Here is a 24,134-nt window from a genome sequence, read left to right as displayed (position 1 = left end):
TAACGATCGAAAATGCCTTCAAAGGCGTTGAGAAGTTGTCTGAAGTGTTTATCTCCTCCTTGATTTGAGATGAATGTCAAGGCAGATTTGCAAGGGAATTAGAATTTGGAATCACACACAAGATTGCGTCTTGTTATGCCTGAAATGATCTTGCTTTTCACTTGTTCTGAATCGGAATTATTGATAGAGGTGAATTGATACAGTTTCTGGGATATTGTGGACTTGAGGCTGATGCGATTATGGGTGAAATCCAGAGTGAATCGACCCCAGAGCTGACCTCTGCTTGCCGGTGACTGACGATTCAACCCCATTCCAGGGGCGAAAACTTTTCACACACTCGCAAAACAGTACGAAACATTAAAGGCATGTTGCAGAGAGAGCGTCTGAGAAAGTGGCGACATTCAGCTTTATAGCATTTTGCATACATTTGAGACACCCTCAGGTGGTCTGGGGCGCTCCTTGCCACATGAATACCATTGTCTGCCGGCGGAGACGCGCGGCCGAGGGGGTGGAGAGACACCGGGTGGCAATACATGAATTTTAATCAAGATTTTAACGTAGGCTTTTCTCTCAAATTATATACTCACTCTCGGTGCCAAACAAGTCTATTGCACGGGCGAACAAGACGCCCCGAGCGAGGAGACTTCCCCTTCGAGAAAGTTTATTGGACTGAATTAATACAAAGTCACTGTGTGGATATTTTTTCCCATGGAAATTTCATGAGGTGGGCGGAAAAACAACCGCATAAACAGACAGTGGAAAATTCTAAAGTTGAAATGAAGGTGACAACGTCCTCACGGGAGTGATAATGATGGTGTGGGTGGAAGTTTTATCCATTTAAATGAAACAAGAAGCTTTCGGGGCTTGATAAGTGACTGTGCGCGGTGGGAAATGTCAGTCTCCGGACTTTCTCCACAGCTTTCGCCAAGAAGTTGTGGGCATTTTTCGGCCTCAACTGCAGACAGAGTAATGAATTTTTAATTAATTTTATGCCTCAACCGTGTCACACCTTCACTATATAAGCCACTCACGCCGATTTTCCGCTTAATTATGTGAGAATTTTTGTGTGAAGCCTCCACCCCCCAAAAAACCCACCCCCCAAAGCTCTTGTATTATTATTCACAGTGACTATTTCCACGGGCATTATCTTGGAGCATTTCCTCTGCATATTGTGTGGAGAAAGTTTTGCAAACTTTGAGGCATCTTTTAATTATGGCACAACAAATTTCAGCTGTGTCTACCATACACGGATGGGAAGTTGATTTGACATTATTATGAAATTTACTCTGTGAAAACTTTTATTACTTCCGCCTTTCACGTTTAGGGATGTCTCTTCTCCTATTTTGCACTCAGAAATGGTCTCTTTGTATACCAAATTGTGATGCTTTGAATCGCTTTCAACAGTGCGAATTATAATCAAACAACATGAAGAACTTGACATGGAAAGTATGTGTCTGTAGGGGAGTGAGGGGCAGTTTAGTGCGAATATTGCAATATCGAATTGAAGGGAAATTCTATTCTGGCTCTAGAGTTGTCTTGATGATGAGCTTCAAAAGGTCGCTTCGGTCAAAAGATCGAAGAATCTAAGAGTTTTCCTTTCAAGACATTTTAAACAAATGTGCCCCACTTTGGGGCAGTCTCGGTTAATTTTGGGACTCATTAAGACAGCAATTATTCATACTTATTTTCAGAGTGAAGTTCAAAAGCATTTAGAAAAGAGTTTATTTAATGGACAGAAAACTTAAAAATTGTTATTCTCTTCTGTAACTTAGCAGATACACCTTAGCAAAGACACATTTGGCCGATTTTTTTCAATTCTTGCAAGAACGTCATGAATAATATGGAAAACATCGCGCTATCAAACTTTATTAGCAAAATAAGCGCACTTCAGTTGAAAATACGGAACTAAAATTCAATTTTCTGTCCGAAAAAGGCGCTGTGCAAAGCTGCCCCACTCGTAGTGAAAGAGATTATCGCGACACCCATAAAAACCGTGTAAATTTTCCGCAAATTATTGGAATAGTAGAAAGGGCTTGACAGAGGCCTCTAATTGCGCGGTGGTTTCATTCCTCGATCTTTCGTGGCCTGGATAAGAAACGCGATGTACGGATTTACTCCTGTCCCATTCTTCCCCCTCTCTCCCCTATTCACACTTGGTGATATCTCGCAATAAATTGTTCTGCGCATTATTTGAGAAGATCTAAATGCGAACGCAATACCGTAAATATTTCAAGTCCATTTCAGACTTCGATGACGACTTATATTAACACCCACTGAAGTGGAGCACATTTTTTGCCGCATAGAGAAAGTTTTAAATTTAAAAAATATTGCCTCATCCCGAAATTATACACTTTACAACTAAAGTTGCATTGCACAAAAATTCCGCCCCAAAACAATGTTAGTCGGGAATGTTCAACCCTTGCCGCGCGCGCCGGGGTGGGAAAAAGGCTCCCCTTTGGGGGGGGGGGGAGGTGGAAAAGTGGAAGTATCGAGGGAATTTTGACCACATTCCACGTGTGTGTTGTGGTGAGGTGGTATAAGAAGAGCATCAAAATTAATTCCATGGCATAGAGTTCCCATTATGATGAAAAAGGTAAGCCGCCAATTAAATATTCAAATGTAATTGTGGGGATTCAATTTCGTCTGCAAGTCCGGCGAGTCTTCCGCACTGGGAAGTTTTCCCTCGGAATGACGGGGGAGGAAGAGCCATGAGAGCCGGTAATTCTCATCCATTATTCATTCGGTGGAGAGATGCCGAGGCACCAAAAAACTGTGTAGCACTTTTCTGTTTGCACAAAAGGCATCACAGGGTGGCGCGCTTTTTTGGCCTCCCTTGCCGGCAAGGGCTGTTTTTTTTTCTTCTGCCCTGGTCCAGCGCTAGCTTCTGAGACACTGGTGGGATTAGAACAATTTGAGATACGATTTTCCCTTTATTTCCTCCATGTTTAACTTTTATCGTTTAGCCGAAACCCCTTTTGTCTCTCCTTCCTTCATCCCTTCCACCGTGCCGAAAAGGATTTTCCGGCCCACATGCAAAGCGCGCGCGGGGAGGAAAATTAGCCCAATCAATGGGGGATCTGCTGCGGAGATCCCTCATTGATGTGTCCCGCGGAATGGGGAGAAAAAGGCTCGTTGAGAGGGACTTTTGAGTGAACGTCACAGCTCGAGATTTACTTGTCGTGTCACATAAATCTGTCTGAGGATCAGAGCTCTTCCCGTGGCAAATACACTCCCATAAATTCCACGCTGAGTAAATCACTTCCATTTAAGCCTGACGCATGTTTTGCGGCAATTTCGTGATTGACTCTCGGCACATGCTAAAGCTCAGACAACACCAGCCACTTCCTTTTCATCCACTCCCGGGGGTAGTGGAATCGAGGGGTGTTTTGGCGTTTTTTGGTCGGCCGTTCGGTCAGTGAAAGGGTCATCATTGTGGGTGAAATATCAAATTGACCCCAAACGCACCCACATTTCACACCATTGTGACCAGTTCATTACGATTGGCTCGAAGGGATGAAACTTTACGGCGGCTTTATGGAAAATTTCAGTGTAAGAAATATTTGTCGGCACTTTACTGTGAAAAATTGCCATTCTTTCTATCAAATAATCATCTCCATTTATCTGTGATTTTACAATTGAACAGAATTGCGTGATTTGAACAGTCAATTCAGTCCACAAGTGGCTTTCTTCCATGGCATATTGGCCTTTTGATTACTTCACTTCACTAGCAAAAGCTGCCAAGACATTTTTCATAACTTACTTAATGCTATAATTGTCCTTAAGAGCTCATCCTGAGAGTCTGTTATTGCGTTTTTCCACTATTTAGAGTGATTCAAAGGCCACAAAGTAATTTGTCTTTACATTCATGAGCCTATTAAGTTCAAATATAATCTAAATAATCACAGAAATATTAAAAAGTGTTGAGAATCTTAAAAACAAACCATAATTCTTCAAAGATTGTCATAATAATGCCTTCGATATCTTGAATTCTTCACAAAAACACAACAAATATCTCTTAATTATGAGAAATATACGTTAAAAAATAATATTATTGTAAGTCGAATTCCATTTACCAACCGGCAAAACACCCATTTTTGCCCAATTGATATCCCTTGAGAGCTTGTGGTGGGAATGCCACTGTCATGGCGGCCTTCTCCTTCTCACGAGATTCTCGCTGTTAGTATTATTTGACGGTAACGCGGAGAAACGCGCGAGTCAGTCAGCCGGATCGTCGGAACTTCATTATTGACTTTCTTCATATTATTCACGGCCGTTTTGACTTAAGAAAATCATTTCTCAAGCCCAGGCAAAAGCGATTCTCGAATTTGTCTGGGCTCTATTAAGCGTCAAAATTAAGATGTGGAGCAAAAATTTGTTAATTGGTGTCAATTTGGTTATTTGGAGAAAATCATGTTCTGAACTCTAAAAGGATTGATAAGAGAAAATATCAAATGTTTCATTCGCATCGCTGAATAGGGTGTGAAATATTCAACCCTAAGCCAACAGCCATTAACGCACTTTTCGCGCCATCAACGCGCCACTCCACAGGTAATCACCGCCAGAGATCATCCACCCTTTTCTGGGGCGGAGGGCGGTTGATTTTATCACAAAGTGCCACATTATTGTCTCACTAATGGGAACGTTAGCACATTTTCTCTAATTTTTATACCCATCGCAACCCCCTGAATCTCACGCCTCCCCCCCCCCAAGTGGGTGGGAAATTTCCATTTTGGCAAACTCCAAAGAGAGGATTTATGGTGACGCAGAGAGGCAGAATAAAATCGCAATAATTTCCGAATCACATGTATGAATGCAATTCACATGAAATATGCAATATTGAGCGATGCCATTAGTGAGAGATTTGTTGATATTCGTCTGGGGATTATAGAAAAGGGGTGAATTTTCACAACGCAATCGAGAAGACGGGCGGGGAAAAATGATTTTTTGCAAGAGTGTGTCCGCGCAGTTCTACGAAAATCCCATCCATAAAAACACGTGTATATATAAGACTTTTTTTTCTCCACACCCAAAACGACGGATGGAAAATCGTTTAGTTTGAATAAATCTCATGGAAAAATATTTCAAACATCATTGCAGGATTAAATGTGACTGTGATCATTTGCAGTCTCGCTTTGCAGATGTACTCGATTGATGTGGGTAGGAAAAATATGTTTTGCCCTTAACATGTGGAGCTGTATCGCCATGGAATTAGCGAGGGTTGATATTTGAGGAAACATATAACAATCTCTCTCTCTCACTCTTCGTACCGAGATTTTTTCTCAGCATCGACGAGAAGAAGAAAAAAACGCTTCACCCTTGAATAACACATTTTCCACCCTCGTAACGATTTTTTAGGGGGTCTGGATGGGGGGGAAAATTCTATCAATTCTCCGGAGGGGCGGCTGAGGAGTTCATAATCGCAAGATGTTCTGGAGAAGTGACATTTTCACGCCGTAAATTTCATAAACCGATTTCCACATCCATCGAGAGGTCCCCATTTGAGCCATATGTGGGGGGGTTGGGGGTGTAAAATTCGAGGGAATAGCGAGCACAATGAGGCACTGAGCTCAGCCTGACACCCACTGTCACAGGCATTTTATTGACATATTACTTTGTTCGTGTTGTTCGTCAGTCGCCGGAAGAAAGGGACTCGATATTGAAGAGGTGACAGGCACACGAGGGGGTATCAGGCCCCAAGTGGCTCCATTGATGATCCGGAGGGTGGATCCGGGGGCTTTTAAAGTCCACCAATGGGCGTTGCCTCTCAACCCAGCAAATGTGGGGGTTAAGTTGCGGCGCTGTTAATTGATTCATAAACATACTTTCAGCGAAAAGAATGCTTCAATCTTGTGCAGAAATGCCACACTCTGGGGGTGAAAATGTAAATCATTTCCCAACCAACGTCATGTATAAACTTCACTTTGGCAGCAATAACATATTTTGTGTGTCTTCCACATAGAAAAATTGATGGGTGGGTGAGTCGACGAAACAAAGCCCACCCCCCAGAGAGTGAGTGTGCTTTTAGTGGGGCGCGCATTCATCCCCCTGCGGAGGAACGAGCCGCACATTGAGTGTTTGACGTGAGCTTTCTGCAGTCTCTCACTCAATTTTCACTCATGCGATAGGGGTGGAAATTCAGGCCTTCCCTCGGCAAATGAACGACACTTGTGAATTTGGCAGACATGGAGACAGACACTCTTTTTATGGTGTCTCGTGCGTGGGAGGATTCCCAAATGATGCTGCCGAGGAGACCAATTTATTTCCACAGAATCCCATTTGTTGCACCTCTGCAGTGATTGCAGCGCAATTTCATGTGTGTGTGTGGGAAAATCTTTGAGATTTCGCACATATTTCGTGCTGGCTTCACCCCCAGAGCGACATACATTCACTGCGGGGGTTTCTTTGAGGGATTTTCGCTCTTGTGAGTAATTTCTTGAATTATTCATTTACCTAATTCGGTGGAAAAGTGCAGGTGAATTGATTAAATGTAATTACTCTCTGTAGTTGAGGTGTATTCAAAGGAATCCTTCTACCATGCAAGAAAGCTCCTCTTCATGCTGTGAATGCGGGAAAGTTTACTGAATATATGTTTTCTGGGCTTTTGGCAATCGAAAATTTAAATGCTGAATAAATAAGTGTGCAATTGTACAAATCGACGGGTTCCTCGAAAACTATCAAAAGGTGACTTTTGAGCATTGACAGAAATGAAAGAAATGAGATTTATTTACAATAGCGAAAATTGAGGCCATTTTCCTTTTGGTGCTAAAAATTCGACATTTCCTTCAATTTTAGAGATAATTAACTAAAGACAAAAATTCTTTAGAATTCAATGAGCTTTCAAATGACGTTGAAATCATGGCAATATCTCAATTAGGAGCCAAGATATTGCAAAATGCAGAGAAAGTTGCGTATTTTTACGCCGCATTTTTCGTTTTGGCCAATATTGAAAGTCAATATTTAATAGAATTTAAGTAGAAATATTGAACCTAAAAAAATTGAAATAAATGAAATTACATGAAAGATCAGTTGAATTGCAAATTCTATTTGAAAAATCAAGTCAAATGATAATTTTTTGCAGAAATAATCACAGAAGACTATCAAAAACCGACTTTTTATAGTTGAAATAGTCGAAATTGACCAATATTATCAATTTAATCAACGATGGCAATTGTGATTCTCACTTTTGCTAGTTTTCGAAGCACCCGTCGACATTAAAAAGCCAATGACCGCTTCATTCCGCTGATCTGCCTTGAAAACAAACTCAATTACGCGCGTTTCCTCTTCGCGAAGGAGGCGCTCAAGAAAAGCGAAAGGAGAGGCTCCATCTCGATAATTTGCACGGTGATTGAAATGAGGGTGATTTTATGGCCACGATCCCCACAAAGAACGTGCAAAAAGTCACGGCCGAAGGTGTGAGAGATGGGAAATTTTGTTATGATTTCGGCGCTCGTGCCTTTGCGTGATTCCTCGAAGGACAAGCCCACGAAGTGGGAGTGGGAAGAAGGGGGGGAGGGGGTGGAAAAAGGGCCAGAGAATCCAATCTGGGACATCTGATTGGAATTGCTAATTTCGTATTACCTCCAGAGGAGGATGTCGAGAACGCTTCTTTGATTATATTTGTCTCTGGGGTGCTTAATTTAAATTTTTCAGGGAAAACATTCTTGAGGTCATTTCGGCCGCGCCACACACAAAAAAAAAACGAAAAGCACCACCCCCTCTTTCCACGCACATTTCCCCCCCGCCCCCTGTGCCACGCCAATTTGGAGTGAAATGAGAGAAAAAAAAAACCGAGGAGAGGAAAGAAGAATGATGAAGAATGAGATTTTCAGGATTGTACAAATTATGAAATAATTACATAGAATGGGGATGATGATGGAAATTCTGTCTGTCGCTCTGTATTTTTCCACCCTGGCCACGGAGCTTTGTGCGACGGGGGTGTGGGAAGAATCAAGAGGTTATGCGGAGGGGAGTTTTGGGTGGAGAACGAAAACAGAGAGATAACCGTCAAAAATTAGGGGATAATTGAGAGAGTCTCTTTGAGGTTAATTTACATCTAATTAAGTGCATATTGAGGGATGTTTTTGCCTCTGCTTCTCCCCAACTAAACTGTGCCGTTTAATTGCAGGACCAGGCTTTTGGGGACTCATCAACCCACAGTGGAATATGTGCAACAAGGGACGACGACAGTCACCGATAAACGTTGAACCCGACAAGCTCCTCTTTGACCCCTATTTGCGACCCCTTCACATTGACAAGCACAAGGTAATGCGCTCCCCCACTTGATTTCCCGCCAATTTGTCCCCCTTGCAAATCACAAATGATCATTAATCATCGCGCTGGGAATTGTTCTTGACCAGGAAGTCCATCGTCTCCTTTTCGCTTTGGGAAAAAGAGGTGGGAAAATTGTCATGAAATAGAGGAAAAGTATCAATTATATGACTTTCTTCCCCGGCAATTCCATCTCATCTGCCGGACAGTGAAAAATGGTTGTGCGATTGAACAGAAAGCGGCAGTGATTAATGGCGCCAAATTCACCCTTTGACAACAAATGCAGCGCGCGTCTATCGCTTAACCACCTTGTTTGTGGGCGCATGTTAAAAGTGCGACCCGGAATTCGTCCCTTGCTAATTGCTTGAAAAGCCCATCGGAATCCCATTGAGAGTACTTTGTGTGAAATATGCGAACAGAGGAGTTCCATTGGAGTATCTCTTGATTGAGATATTGTATCACTAATTGTCGCTTCTGCCGCACAGTGAACTTTTTCCCTGTTGGGCAGAAGCAATAGACTTCCTTTTCATCACTCTTAATTCCAGCTCAATTGATTCCACTTCCACCAAATCAACCCCCAGAGCGAAAGAACTCCGTGTGTCAAGCCACGAGCCGTCATCAGCATTATTGTAACACACTTGAAATCCACCCTCCATTCATTTCCCCGCGCCGCCAAGCGGAGGGTGGTTGAGAGGGAAATTCCGGGGGACACCCTCACACTGGCGCTGATTCATTTTCATGATGTGCTTAAGTGGTTTTTTCCAACCCCGCGCCGACGAGAGGAAGAAAAAAGAGACAACCCCCAAACCCTCTCTCGGGGAAAAGTGAGTCTCTGCGGAGATAAATCTCGAATACATTATCCACTTTTTGTCAACCTGTTCCATCGTATTCGTGCGGAAGTTCATGAATCTTTGTCGCCCTTGTCTGGAGAATGTGTGTCGAATGACGGAATGTTGATGATGGTCGTCTCCCTGCGATGCTCTGTACATTTATTATTGCCCCTCCAGAGGGGCTTATCATGTGGCTCTGCATATGATTTTCCACAGAAACTTTTCCGCACTCACAAAATTGTACACACAGTCAAATATAAATAGCAACATTTGCTGGATGATTCACCCTTAATTGTTGTTTCTATCTTGTTAAGAAATTGTGCTTCCTACTTAACATTTTTGCCTCAATTCCTCTGTCTTCTTCACTTTTGAAGTAGAAGAACAAGAAAGTTGAAACTGAACATAAACTTTATCGAATCGAAAACTATGAAAAGTCAAAATTTAGCGTTAATTTCGCTGCGAAATTTGCCAAATTTCCCTCAAAACACATTTAAATTGTTCGTTAAAGTGCTAATAATGCTTTGTAATAATATTTAAGTTGCTTTTATTGGTGTTTATTGAAATTTTTGACAGAAATATGGTGAAGTTAGTGAAAATATAACTTTCAAAAGTCGATTTTTACGATATATTTGAGTACATTTTATTCAAATGAATTCTAAAAAACCAACTCTTCATGCTTTACAAGAAATTTTTAAACAAATAAATAGTCAAATTTAAGTAATAGAACTACCCTTCGATATCAACTATTGCGAAGTTTCGAAGCTTTCTGTGCAAAATTGCTCTGCATATCGCGAGAATCGTTTAATTTGGCACCAAAACTCCGTCCTGAAGCAATATCGCCGAAAGAATCCCGTGTATTGGGCGTCTCCTCATCATCATCAGCATCTTGTACGATGGCACCGTTGACATAAATGCAAAGCACTCCGCAGGGACGGAGATAAGGCCGCCCTCGGGGTGGCAAAAAGAGTGCCTTTTCTCGTGCGGAGAGAAGGCGAAAGTCGGTGGCGACGAGGAGATATGAAAATGATTCGTGCCTCGCGTATAGGGAAATGATTTATAGCAATGATGAGCTTTTTGTGCGCCAGAAGAACTCTCGGGGAACCCCCTTCCGGGTAGCAGAGCTCCCAAATGCGAAACGGAAGATGTGATACAAATGTGCGCTCTCGAGATAGTGCCGTGCTTGCCTTTTGTGCTGCCCCCGCGCGCGCGCTTCACATCATCGGGGGTTGAAGTAGTTAGTCATAGAGAATGATAATGGGGTGCAAAATTTGCAGTTGAAATGGGGTGGAGATTTCCATCTTGAGATATTTCCATTGCTTCCTCCCGCACTGCCTTTTTTTCCCCCTCCCGTGCCATCGCGAAAAAGTATCACTCAGTGGAATTTTCGCGTGGGGGTGGAAAATGCGTCACGATAAGGTTAATTAATTTTTCCTCCCCCCGACCTCTCGATGGCGACAAACAATCAACGGGTGGAAATATTATGTTCACACGCGTTGGCCAACATGAATGAATTGTCGTGAGGAGACAAAAGGACATCCACTCTTGATGACAGATTGTTGACAAGTGTACGAATTAATTTATTTTCAATTCTAACTCCTTTTTTGCTCATAACACATTTTCACATTCAAGGGGCAAGTCACTAGGCGATTTTTGAGGAAATTTAATGGTATAAATTTAATTTTATGAATAAAAAAATCAAAAAATGTATATTTGATTATTTTATTCAAATAAATAAATATTTATTTTCTCAAGTAAAATTCCAAAACATCAAATTTTGAATAAAAATAACAACAAAACGATAATTGATTGAGATTTTTATGAAAAAAAAAGTCAAATTCAGATTAAATATTCAGGAAATAACCAAAATGTAATTGAAATTTTTATGAAAAAATCTAACTTATAAAAAAAATCACAAAAATGACTGAAATTTTTGTGAAATAATCAAAATTTGAATAAAAATCTCAAAATAATCAAGAAATGATTGAATAATCACAAAGTTATTGTTCTCAAATCGCGAGTGACTTTCCCCTTGGTCAAATGGGTATAAAATCTCTGTGAAATTTAAAAATTTTAAATTAAACAATATTGAAAATTGTCAGAAGAATTTTTAATTATAAAATCTCCAATTAAATTGAGTCAAAAAAAAGGCTCATATTTCAATAATTGGGATGATGCTTTTTGAATTCATTCTTTCCATTCTTCTATATAATCTCAATTTGCAGGCATATTCTGGCGTTGGCGCCAGAAAGCTTCAATCAGAGAAAATTAATTAATTTTCCACCCGGAAATTCCACCATGAATTCATCTAACTGCAGTTAGAAAGCAAATTAATAAATCATCGCAACTGCATTTGATCATTTGGTGGATTTTTTCGGGGGTGGTTTTTATGTCTCGTTAAAATTCTCCTACAGTCAAAGGATGCTTAAATCCTCCTCTTTTTCCCTCCCTTGTATTTTCAGGTATCTGGAACGCTGCATAATACAGGTCAATCGCTGGTTTTCCGGGTGGACAAGGACACGAAACAATATGTAAATATTTCCGGAGGACCCTTGGCGTATCGATATCAATTTGAGGAGATTTACATCCATTATGGCACGGAGAACAGCCAAGGATCTGAGCATCACATTCATGGATACAGTTTTCCCGGAGAGGTGAGTGTTTTCACCCTTTTCCAATGGGGCTCTTGACCCTTCTCCACACCGACCCTGTTGACTTTGCCTCCGCCACCCTCACGAGGGGACATTTTTATCACATTTCCACCCCAGGATTTGCACAATAAATAAAAACAGAAACGCATGGCAAATTGTGTATTGCATAATATTTGATACTCTTCATCCCCCACACTTTGTCGCGCGCTCTTTCAACAATTATCCCCCAATTCACCCCCAGTGCGCCATATAAAATGCAGGCCGCGAGGTGGCGAAGGGCGGCGGGAAAAAATGCCGTCATATTCTGCATCTGCACAGACACCAAATGGCCATGGTGGAAATTCAAATGGCACACGAGAGATGGTGATGATGATGACCCCAGAGAACACACACACTTGTATCCATTTTGTGCTGATGGTAATCCATTTAAACGATTGTGTGCCGAAGCTCTTTTTAATGGAATTCCCACCGCTGCGACCCGACCACTCACTTCCTGTGCATGGATATTGTCAACAGCAGTGATCTGGCGCGTTTTATGGACTCACGTGGGAGTCGCAGAGGACAAAAGGGCCAAAATTGCCTGCCAATTCGCGCCGTGCACTGCAAATGCGTGCAAATTGCGCTTCCACGTGAGCTTTTCCGCCTTATTAGGCAATTATTTTCGCATTTCAGATCTTGATTTCTTGGGAGAAACTTCGATACTTCTAAATTGTCTTATTTCAAATTGATTAGAGCCAAGTTCAAGCCGAGAACATTTTCCCTGTTATTCTTATGAATTTCACTCGAATTCATTTTTAGTATGGATTAAAGGGTAGATATTATGGTCGGAAGTGATGTACAGCTTTTGTGGAAGTGAAAAGAATTAAAAGTGATTAAATATTTCAAATTGAGGCATTTTTATATTAATCTTTTCTTAAAACAATCAATTTGTGATTGATTAAAAACAGATTTTGGTGTTCAAATAACCCGCAAAATCGTCAAATTTGCATTTAATCTGGGCAGAGTTGAACATTTTTGATCGAAAATATTTCATATTGATTGAGAAAAAGCTGAAAAGCCAATCATAACCTCAAAAATGTCATTTCAGTCTTGAAACTTGTATTTGTGTTTAATTATTTCCGCAGTTTGTGCTTTAAAGTGGTAAATTTAACATCATTATTCAATAGAAACTCATTTCCAGGTTAGAAAGGATCTAAATTAGTCCAAGAACTGTTTTTTAAGCAGGCCTCATAACCTCACAATTTAGTCAGAAAACTTCTTTTAACATTTTTAAAAGGCAAAGTGTTTAAGATTCTGCAGAGTGATGTATATATTTAAGGCAAATTATCTCCCCCTTGGTATGGATAATTTAGAGAAATAAACTTTGAGTTTAGAAATTCGCTGCATTAAACATTTTTCTTGTGTTTTCTCACTCGTATTGTTGAATTTTTGTATTATATTCTTTATGAATTAAGTTTCTCTGAGTTGAACATGAAAAAGCTCATTATTAATTTTGTATGGAAATTATCAAATAATCAGAATTTGAATAAAAAAAAATTATTTTCCGAGTTATATATTCAGAAAGGAAAAAAAATGCACAAAATATGCCACAAACGGAATTTAAAGACTTTAAAGTAAGAGCAAAAAGCCAGTGCTTTAGCAAGAAAACTAAATTTGACTCTGGGAAATACAATCGGAACTTCTACATGCTCTTAAAATTTAAACTTCCGCCCTCTGGCGGCAATGTGTGGAGAAAATAATGAAAAAATAACCATAAATACGCAAATATTTCAATACTTCTGTGGCGGAATCGGGAAATAATTGAATAATCACAAGGTTAATGGTCTCAAATCCTGGTAGGATGTGCGGCCGCTTCTGCTCTCACCTGCTCAGCGCCTCTCAGGACTAGACAAGGACTGAGTGTCAGACGCGCGTTGTACAAATATTGCTCCAGTGCACATTCCATGGCCCATCATCGCTGAGCGCCAACAATTCACTGGGGATAATTGAAATGAGTGTGCTTTTCGGCGCGGGGTGGCGCAAGAGGGTGGACCGCTTGTTTTTTTCCCGCCGAGCCACCCTCACGCCGCCAAAAGCCCGCGAGGCTGCACAGCGCAACATACATAATTCTCAGAGATGTAATTAGATTGTCTCGCTGGCTTCGGGGTTTTGGGGGTGGGAGGGTGGCAAAAATTTATAATCCCTGCTGGAGAAAAGCGCGCGCGTGATTGAAAAATGGGGGCGAAAACAAAGGCGTTGCGAGAGAGAAAGATCGTTAAAATTGAATCAAAATTCAATTAGGATCATTGAATGGTGTAGTGTATCAAAACTAATGCAAATTTCCATGGGCGGAGAGAGTGAGAGAGAAGTTTAGCACCCCATCTAAACTATTAGTGCGACTTGGATTTTGAGAGCAATTTGACCAGACAAGGGTTGAGTCGCATGGTGAGAAAATGGGAAGACAATCAAGTTTAACACCCTCTAAAATCTACATCGCCTATTTGTGTGCTTTCTCACAGTTCCGATGTTCTTATTATACTGTCAGCAGAAAGCCAAAAGTCCCCCTAATCGCTACACACTCAACGGAGATGAGGCACTTCTGGTTTGCTGGGAAAATGTCGAAAGTTTCCCCAAAGTTTCACTGGGAAGCTTCAGTGAAAAGCGACCAATAAAATTTCTCGGGTGAAATTAGCATATAGTATTTTTCTGTCTCACTTTCATAGCTTTCTTTTAATTGCACTTTGAAAGAACTTTTGCTAGAAGAAGATCCCCAAATTTCCATATGAAAATTTCTTGTGAATTTCACTGTGGAGAAACATTATCCTTGACAAAATGGAGAAATCCTCCCCTCAAACACACTTTGAAGTGCACTTTCCCAGCTCACAAATCTCAACCCAATTTCCACCCCACCTTTCGAAATTCAACCCTTCGTGTGTGCTTGTCCGTATTTTTGTGGGTGGTCTGTTTTGTCCTCTGGGTTGAGAGAAAAGGATCCCGAGGAGATTTTGACCGACAACACGCAAACAAGTTTATCCCTTTGCAAATTCATCGCCCCCAAACACAGCATCGGAATTGGGTTTACCCCCAAATTGGGGGTTGGGGTGAATTTTGAAACTCTGAACGGTGCTGTGCAACATGCAAAACTTTTCCGATAAATTATCGATTACATATTATTATTAATTCATATCTGATGACGATGATCAATGAATGTTTGCGAAATGGAAACTTTTGCTTTTTCGACGAGTGGATTATAAATTGCAAACTTTCTGGTGCTTTTCCACTCACCAAATATATATTTGCAGTGGTGAAAATCCACTAATGTCCTTCTTCGGCCACATCCGCTTCCTCTCATTTGATCGATCGCCCCAATGAGAGCTTTAATAGTGTTGCTTCACGAAGCACAATGCGTTGAAATTTACTTACTTTCAGCGAATTGCTTAATGGCAAAGTATTTAATCCTCCATACTATATATATATGTGAAAATGCATAAATGCATATGCCACCCTTCAGCTCTGGAAGTTCACCATTGAATTTGATGTGGCAGGAAAAGCTCGTGTGCTTCGTGTGTGAAGTGCTCGACAGTGAAGATGTGAGGGAATGAAATTAATTTTATAGCCCGCTAAAATGTTTCATCTTCAGCAGATCTCAAGCGCTCAAATTTGCCGACATAAAAGAACACCCCATAGCAATTCCACCCCTTTTTCACTGTGGCCATTTCCACAGTGCATGAAAATCAGCACAGACGATTCGAGGCGGGGCTCTTCTTATGGTTCATCTTTTTAATTCCACGTCCATTTCTCATGTGCGGTCGATTGTAGAATATTTACAATCTCCACAATCTCGCAATTCGACCCACTTTAATCGCCATCCAAGGGGGAGATAATACAATCAGAAGTACTTAAAGGGAGTGGAAGTGTTGACAAACCTTCAATATTCCTATCCAAATCATCCAGATTCTCTGAATTTCCTTCGATTTTCATGCAGAAACAAACGTTAAAATCTTTTTCTAGGTTATGTAACGAATTAAGGACAGATTTAGTGAATAATTCGCATTCTAGCATATAAATTCTGCAAGTTCTTGACAGAATTAAGCTTTTGCAAGCAATTAACAGTGCTTTTTTGATTCTTTGATACTAGAAAACAGCGCAAACTGTGCTGAGATTGAACATAACCTCAAAAATAGTCACTTGAACTTTGAAAATGTCCATTTAGACAACTTTCTGGACAATTTTGAATGTGAATCAGCAATTTTAAGATCATTGGCAAATCTGGAAAGTTCTCGAACGGAGTTATTGAAGATTTTTTAGTGATATTTTGAGGTTATGATCAGAAAACATGTCCAAAAACAGCAGTTTTAAGCCTATTTTTATACAAAAATCGAATGAAACCTTAAGAAATCCATTATAATTTGGGAATCAATGTGAAAACAGACCTCAAATTTCATGTTCTTGAAGTGTTTGGAAGCATTGTACAAGGCATATTATCTCCCCCTTGTCTCCACCTTATCCCACCCCCAAATGTGGCTTCAATTCAATAAAACACCCGTTTATTGCATCGTTTCAGATTCAGTTGTATGGATTCAACAAGGAATTGTATCGCAATATGTCAGAGGCACAACATAAATCTCAAGTAAGCATCTTCCATAAACAGCTTCTCCTTTCCATCCTTGATAGACCATCGCTGACACGATGAATGTCTTGCAGGGAATCGTTGGAATTTCACTGATGGTCCAAATTGGTGATACGCCCAATCCTGAACTTAGAATTATAACGAGTACTTTTAATAAAGTTTTATACAAAGGTAAGTGCCTTAAATTCACATTCACAGCCAAATAGAACATTATGGATATTTTTTCAAATGTGCGGAAAAAAATGCCGTGGAAAACAAACACATTCTCTAAAGCGGATAATATTTTGGGTTATTCGTCAAAATATGGGTGAATTATGATTGATTTCTCGTTGTTTTTTCCCTCTGGGCTTGGATGGTAAAATCCGCTGAAAGAGTGGCTAAATCCTGACGGGAATATCAGTCTGACACACAAAGCCGATGTGCTTTAGGAGAATCACTTTGAAAACAGTGCTTTTGTCAGTCATTTGCCCCTCAAAGCTCCTCTTTCTGCAAATCCACATTGGGGAGGAATTATTCAGGGCGACCGAAGGGAGTCATAGATAATCGGATTATTGGAAAAGGAGAGGAAGGAAAAAAAAGCAATTTTTAGGCATTGAAAACAACCGCAGCTCCTTTTTCCGAAGGTAATGTGGGGATGAATTTCGGGATTCGTGACAGGAATCAATTGAGAAAATTGAAAAATCTCCGCAACAGCGTAAATCTTCCAGAAAAGAGTTCCAGCAAGAAAACCAGAAAGCTAAAACCGATCATAACGATGTAAATCAAGAAGATTCCATGCAATTGACGAAAGATCAGAGGTTTCTGAAGTCCCTGATCAGGTTGAGGCTTTACGAATTTACTATCGTAAAATTCCGAAGTCCATTTCGAAACCAGGCCATTTTCTTTGAATTTCCACAGCTCAGTGTCGAAAGCCTGGACGAGATGTGAATACTTCTGCATAACCATTGAAACTGGATAGAGAATTGTTTCGTGGCGAACGCTGTGATATTTGATGCCCTTTAGGAAAAACTTCTGGTTCAGATAAGACAGAGCAAATTCCGTTCCGATCATAGCTCCTTTGAAGCTTCTGTCCAGCGTCTTAATCCGGAGGCGCTCAATGTCTCTGCTTTCGGTCGGTTCTAACATAGATCCGTATATTGTGCGAAATGGAAATTGGCGTAAGATCTCATGAGAGCCGTAAATCTTGTAACCTTCTTCCTGCATTTCTTCAATCGAATCGACGAGAACGGGACCTTTGCTCTCTTTAAGGAACCCAAAGAGAGCTCCTTGATAGCTTGTCCGGACCTGCATTTTAAAAATCCACAATTTATGATAGTTTTTAGGATTCAAGATCGTTAAACTCACCACTAAACTCAGAATAATCCAGGAAATCAGAAGAAATCTGGCAAAGTTCCGTCTCGGACTCGAAGGCATGCTTCCGCCCAAGAAAACGTTGATAACATTCACGAACGGAAAATGGTTGTTAAACCCGAAGATGAAGATTCTTTTTCGGACAGGCAGAAACTTGCCGACAATCACAACGACAGTCCAGATGATAAAAACTGCCAAAATACTCGTCCAAACTGTTATGTTGAAAGGATACAGAATCTTCTCCATGGCCGTAAGATTTCGTCCAGGCGGAACGAATAGGATTAGGTTTGAGAAGAAGTAAGGAATCGTACTGGACAATAGTGATCCTCGAGCTGGAATCCTCGATGGATATGCAGCAGCAATAACGTCCACTTCTCCCCTAAAAAGCTACCAATTTCCCAATAGAAAAGATTCTTAGTTGGATAAAACTTAGACTTACCATATCGTGAAGTTCAGGAACGTTGGATAATTTTAACTGAAGTGTGAAATTAAGACGGTCAGCTAAGTTATTTGCAACAAGACCTTCAACACCACTGAAATCGAAGCTTCCATTCTCGTACGATTTAATTATCAAATACGGAGACAAATTTAAAGTTCCAATTGTCAATTTGCATCCATAAAAGTCACTGAATTTGTCAGGGAAAATTGTTATTTTGTTAATGAAGTGATCTTCGTGAAAAACTCCCGAAATGACGGATTTCACTTGTCCGCATTTTTCTGGTTTATACGGAAAATAAGTGTGCAGGAAAGCTCTGTCCGTTTTGTAAGGATCGTAAGTCACGACGTTGACATTCACGACATGCAAATCCCAGCAATCCTTGAGGATCCTTGTGACCAAATGAATGTAATTCCGCTCAACACTCGTCAGGACGATTGTGAAGAAGCCGCGGAAATCAAAGGCTTCCAGAGTGACGTTGTCCATGATTTTCCTGAAGGATTCGTAAGAATCCAGGACGAAAACGTTGAAGAATCTTCCGACGTCGATTTCCTTCGTTGACAGTCGATCAAAAGCCTCGAGGCGAATGAGAATCGGTTCTTGAACATCATAAATGATTTCGTTGATGATTCCTGATTGAATTATGTAACTTTGAGCATCTTTGTCCACTCGAAGGATTGAGATTTCCGTTGTTTTTTGCCTGTAAAACTCTTCAATCACGAAAGCCACTAATCTTGAAAGTGGATTGCCAAATTTCACTGTCAAATCTCTGGATTTGTGAGCACTGATAAATAAAATCCTTGTGAAGAAGGCAAGAATAACAATGACAAAATGCAGAACTTTCATTTTTCCACTTTGATTCACTCAAACAGCACAACAATGTGTGTCACGAGACATCGAAACATGTTCCAAACTACATAATTCCATTAACTTTTTATGAATCAAAACTCATTAGGGCAATAATTCGTTATTGATGCGCATTTTTTTAAAAGCTGAATATGGATTTTTCCTAATGTTCTTCATTAGAGAAGTGTGAAAAAAATGATTTCATTTCATTACCTCAAGTCAATTCAGCATCATTTATTCAATTATTGCTTTTGCGAGCATAAAGCATGAATTTCGTTGCATGAAATCAATTGAAGAAATTGAAAAATTGCCGCAAAAACGTGCATTTCTGAGAAAGAAGTTCCAGCAAGAAAACCAGAAAGCTAAAACCGATCATGATGAAGTAGATAAAGAAGATTCCTTGCACTTGTTCCATTGTCAAAGGCTTATGAAGTCCCTTATCAGGTTGAGGTTTGACGTATTTGCTATCATAGAATTCTGACACCCATTTTGAGATGAGACCATTTTCTATGAGTTTCCACAGCTCAGTGTCGAAGGACTTCAAGAGGTGTGAATATCTTTGCGTGATTATCGACACAGGATAAAGTAATGTTTCGTGGCGAACGCTGTGATATCTGATGCCCTTTCGATAAAGCTGTTGATTCAAATACGACTGCGTGAATTCAGTGGAAATCACGGCTCCTTTGAAGCTACTATTGTCCACTATTTGCTTCCGGAAGCTTTCTGCTTTCCTGCTATCTGTAGTTGCAAGCATGGAGCCGTACATTTGCTTTAATGGAAAGTGACGCGCTAATTCCTCAGTGCAGTAAATCTTGAAACCTTCTTCCTGCATTTCTTCGATGGAGTTCACGTGCAAATGGCCTTTGCTCTCTTTAAGGAACCCAAACAAAGCTCCTTGATAGCTTGTCCGGACCTGCATTTTAAAAATCCACAATTTATGATAGTTTTTAGGATTCAAGATCGTTAAACTCACCACTAAACTCAGAATAATCCAGGAAATCAGAAGGAATCTGGCAAAGTTCCGCCTCGGACTCGAAGGCATGCTTCCGCCCAAGAAAACGTTGATAACATTCACGAACGGAAAATGGTTGTTAAACCCGAAGATGAAGATTCTTTTCCGGACAGGCAGAAACTTGCTGGAAATCACAACAACTGTCCAGATGATAAAAACTGCCAAAATACTCGTCCAAACCGTGATCTTAAACGGAAACAGAATCCTTTCCATGGCCGTTAAACTCCTTCCAGGGGGAACAATAAGGATCAGGTTTGTGATAATGTAAGGAATCGTGCTGGCCACTGGAGAGTCTTGATCAGATATCACTGCCGGATAGCAGACTGCAATGAAGTCCACTTCTCCTCTGAAAAGCTATCGATTTTACAACTTCATTTACGGTTTTACATAAAATTTAAAAGTCAGTTTTACCATTCCATTGAGTCCTGTTGAATTCTCACCCTGTACCTTTCCCCAACGATCTTCGGATGATTTATATTTAAGTGTGAAGTTAAGACGCTGAGCTAAGACTCTAGCAACGATGCCTTCAACGCCACTAAAGTAATAGCTTTCATTATCCATGGACGTAATCATCATGTATGGAGGAAAATTAAAGGTTCCAATCGTCAGTGGACATCCATAGAAGTCACTGAATTTGTCAGGGAAAATCGTTATTTTGTTAATGAAGTGATCTTCGTGAAAAACTCCCGAAATGACGGATTTCACTTGTCCGCATTTTTCTGGTTTATACGGAAAATAAGTGTGCAGGAAAGCTCTGTCCGTTTTGTAAGGATCGTAAGTCACGACGTTGACATTCACGACATGCAAATCCCAGCAATCCTTCAGGATCCTCGTGACCAAATGAGTGTAATTCCGCTCAACACTCGTCAGGACGATTGTGAAGAAGCCGCGGAAATCGAAGGCTTCCAGAGTGACGTTTTCCATGATTTTCCTGAAGGATTCGTAAGAATCCAGGACGAAAACGTTGAAGAATCTTCCGACGTCGATTTCCTTCGTTGACAGTCGATCAAAGGCCTCGAGGCGAATGAGAATCGGTTCTCGAACATCATAAATGATTTCGTTGATGATTCCTGATTGAATTATGTAACTTTGAGCATCTTTGTCCACTCGAAGGATTGAGATTTCCGTGGATTTTTGCCTGTAAAACTCTTCAATCACGAAAGCCACTAATCTTGATAAAGGATTGCCGAATTTCACTGCCGAAAGTCTTAATTCGCCTTGTGAATCTTCAACACTATTTATGTTGTTTGTTAAGAAGGCAAGAATGATTATGAAATAGTTCAGAACTTCCATTTTTCCACTTGCAAAGGATAACAATAAATGTTTCAGAGGACTAAAGCAAGTTCCTTTTATATCATTCCAAACACCTCATCTAACAATTCCATTAAGCTTTTATTAGAACTCATTAAGGATAATATTTTTCAGTGTTGTACAATTTTTTAAGTAGAGAAAAAGTGCCTGAAAAGTAAATCTGTCCATTTTATTCTACTAATTCGAGTCGTAAGTGAAGCTTTAATGCGTTTTAATGTCACTATAAAGCTAATTGATAAAATTACAAAGTTTTTTAGCAATCACTGAATATTTCGACAGAATTTCGAGTACAAAAACCAAACAGCTGAGAGAAATAAATAAAATATAAGCCAAGAATATTCCGTTCAATTGATCAATGTTCAGAGCTTGAGGAGCACTTTTCTGTGACTCCATATTTAAGTTCTTCATGTCATAGTAGAGCGAAGACCATTTATTAATAAGTCCACTCTCAATATACTTCCACAGTTCGCCGTCGAAGGCCTTGGTTAAGTACGAATACTTTCTCACGTAGATGCAAATGTACATTTGAATGATTTGCTCTTTTGCTACGCGAAAACTGATGCCGTCTTTGGCGTATTTCTCATTCATGTACGCCACGACTAAGGCAGTTGTGACAACGGCGCCTTTGAAGTCATGATCCGCCATCCTGAACCTGAGATTTTCTATTTCTTCAGAGCTTTTGGTGACAAACATACTCTTGTAGCGAGTCAGTGAATCAAAGTACTTGCGAGATCCTTCAACTCCATAAATCCTGAAGCCTTCGTTGAGCATTTCCTCAAACGTGTCCACAACTGTGACATTCCTGCTGTCCTTCAGGAAGCTGAACAAGGCGCCTTGATAGCTGCTTCGGATCACAAGACTCGCGAAGATCCACAGCATCAGAAGGAATCTGGCGAAATTCCGCCTCGGAACAACTGGAACGCATCCGCCGAGGAAGATGTTGATGGTGTTGATGAAGGGATAATTGTTGCGTTGGCCGAAGATAAAGCTTCTTTTCGCGGGACTTAAGAATTTGCCAACAGTAACAGCAATTGCTGCCAAAACTAAGCACGCAGCAATGCAACTCCAGATGATGTACTTCATGGGCAGGAAGAGTCTCTCCACAGCCGTGTAAGATCTCCCAGGAGGCACAAGGAGAGTCAGAGACGTCACGTGGTAAGGAATTGTGCTGGAAAATGCTCCGTAGTGGGAAAATGAGGATGCAAAGGATCCCAAAGTGAAGTTTATTTCGCCTCTCAGAAGCTGCAAAGGAAGGAAGGCATTTTCTTAATTCATTTCTTATTTAATTCCACTGAAATGCAAGGTGTTGCTAATGTCGGAGATGCAACTAGAAATATTTAAATAATTTGTCAATATTCGCGAATGACCGGATTAAATTTTACTTTAATATTTTTTTTTTCTTAAGAAACAGACGAAATTAAAGATATTTTGGTGTTGTTATTTATACCGAAAAATTGAAATAAGTGTCAATTCAACCATTTTTACCCCCAAATTAGTGATTATGACGAGTTTAGAATGTTTTTCCTGGTGAAAAATGAAAGTTATAGTGTTGAATTTTAATTTAAAAAGACTTTTCTTGGTTAATATTCAACATATTTCGGGATATTTCGTTCTTTGATTTGAATTTTTATCTTTTTTATCAGTTAGAAAGGTGAGTTTCTTAATCAGGATCACGCCAGAGAGTCAAAGAATGTGCAAATGTGTGAAAAAGACTGAAATGTGTCTTTTATTCCTTACCATTCTACTGGCACCCGTTGAATTTTCCCCAGCAACTCTTCCCCAATTTCCTTCAGCAATCTGGAGGTTGTAAGAAAAGTTGAGACGTTGGCCTAAAGATCTCATAATAACGCCCTCAAAGCCATCGACATAGCTGGATCCAAAGGTTAGAGGCTCGATTATGATGTTCGGTGGGAAGTGGAAAGTTCCCACGGTAAGAGTGCATTTGTAGAAATTTCTGACTTTATCAGGGAAGACAGAAGAGTTCCTTGAGAAGCTGTTCTGCTCGTAAATTCCTACTGTGACTGGCTTTACTTCGCCACAGTGATGAGGAGCGAAGGGAAAGTATGTGTGCATCAGAGCACTTTCCAAGTTAAGCGGATCGTAGCTCAAGACGTTCACATTGACGATGTAATGTTCCCAGCAATCGTGTAGAATATTCCTCACAATATTGCTGTTATCTTTCTCAATACTCGTCAAAAGAATTGTGTAAAATCCGGTAAAGTCAAAATCATCCGTTGACATAACATCGAGAATTTTCCTGCAAAAATTGGAAATTCTTTATCATATTAGAGACAAATGAAATCTTAAGTGTCTTACCTAAAAGATTCATATGAATCCAAGACAAAAATGTTGAAGAAGCGTTTTATATCACTTTTCAATCTATCAAAAGCCTCAATTCGAATTAAAATCTTCCCTTTCACATCATAGAGAACTTCATTGATTATTCCTGATTGCCTTAAGTAACTCTGGTGGTCCTTATCAGCTCTTGTGATTATCACTTGCTTAGATTTAACACTGTAAAACTCTGCTATGATCTCTCCCATTGCCTTTGACAAGGGATTTCCGAACTTCACCATTGGAATTTTGTACGTTTTATCATGAGCACAAGAAGTGGGAATTGAAAATGCTGATAACATTGCAATATAATGTAAAATTTTCATTATGAGACTTTCTAATAGAAAAACTTCTACTTTGCCGAGAAGTTGTGACTATAGTAAATGCACAGTCTTTTTTCTATAAATCCAGGAATAGATTTTGATATCTGATTTACACAATCATTAAAAGCTCTGTCATTAAATATAACAATCTGCGAGTTATAATGCAT

General features: G+C 40.1%; 4 protein-coding genes across 6 annotated transcripts in view; 1 reads left to right on the top strand and 3 right to left on the bottom strand.

The window, feature by feature from the left end:
* Positions 1–24,134, top strand: part of LOC132261454 (carbonic anhydrase-related protein 10) — a 63,401-nt gene that overhangs the window by 31,249 nt on the left and 8,018 nt on the right. For all 3 annotated transcript variants that reach the window (XM_059760281.1, XM_059760280.1, XM_059760279.1), the window contains 4 exons: positions 8,126–8,262; positions 11,558–11,749; positions 16,290–16,355; positions 16,430–16,526. In XM_059760281.1, coding sequence (XP_059616264.1) covers positions 8,126–8,262; positions 11,558–11,749; positions 16,290–16,355; positions 16,430–16,526 — 492 coding nt within the window. The remainder of the gene's footprint in view (positions 1–8,125; positions 8,263–11,557; positions 11,750–16,289; positions 16,356–16,429; positions 16,527–24,134) is intronic.
* On the bottom strand, positions 17,016–18,987 carry LOC132263401 (uncharacterized). The gene is made up of 3 exons (XM_059763145.1): positions 18,145–18,987; positions 17,700–18,092; positions 17,016–17,639 (listed from the first exon to the last, which is right to left on the bottom strand). Exons 1-3 carry the CDS (start codon positions 18,985–18,987, stop codon positions 17,016–17,018), a joined length of 1,860 nt encoding a protein of 619 aa, XP_059619128.1.
* LOC132263400 (uncharacterized) lies at positions 19,274–21,292 on the bottom strand. The gene is made up of 3 exons (XM_059763144.1): positions 20,411–21,292; positions 19,961–20,353; positions 19,274–19,900 (listed from the first exon to the last, which is right to left on the bottom strand). Exons 1-3 carry the CDS (start codon positions 21,290–21,292, stop codon positions 19,274–19,276), a joined length of 1,902 nt encoding a protein of 633 aa, XP_059619127.1.
* LOC132263399 (glutamate receptor U1-like) lies at positions 21,539–23,946 on the bottom strand. The gene is made up of 3 exons (XM_059763143.1): positions 23,627–23,946; positions 23,048–23,567; positions 21,539–22,552 (listed from the first exon to the last, which is right to left on the bottom strand). Exons 1-3 carry the CDS (start codon positions 23,944–23,946, stop codon positions 21,539–21,541), a joined length of 1,854 nt encoding a protein of 617 aa, XP_059619126.1.

Source organism: Phlebotomus argentipes, unplaced genomic scaffold (genome assembly GCF_947086385.1).
Source record: "Phlebotomus argentipes unplaced genomic scaffold, Phlebotomus argentipes genome assembly contig_15, whole genome shotgun sequence".
Lineage (NCBI taxonomy): Eukaryota > Metazoa > Arthropoda > Insecta > Diptera > Psychodidae > Phlebotomus > Phlebotomus argentipes.
This window is presented reverse-complemented; position numbering and strand designations above follow the sequence as displayed.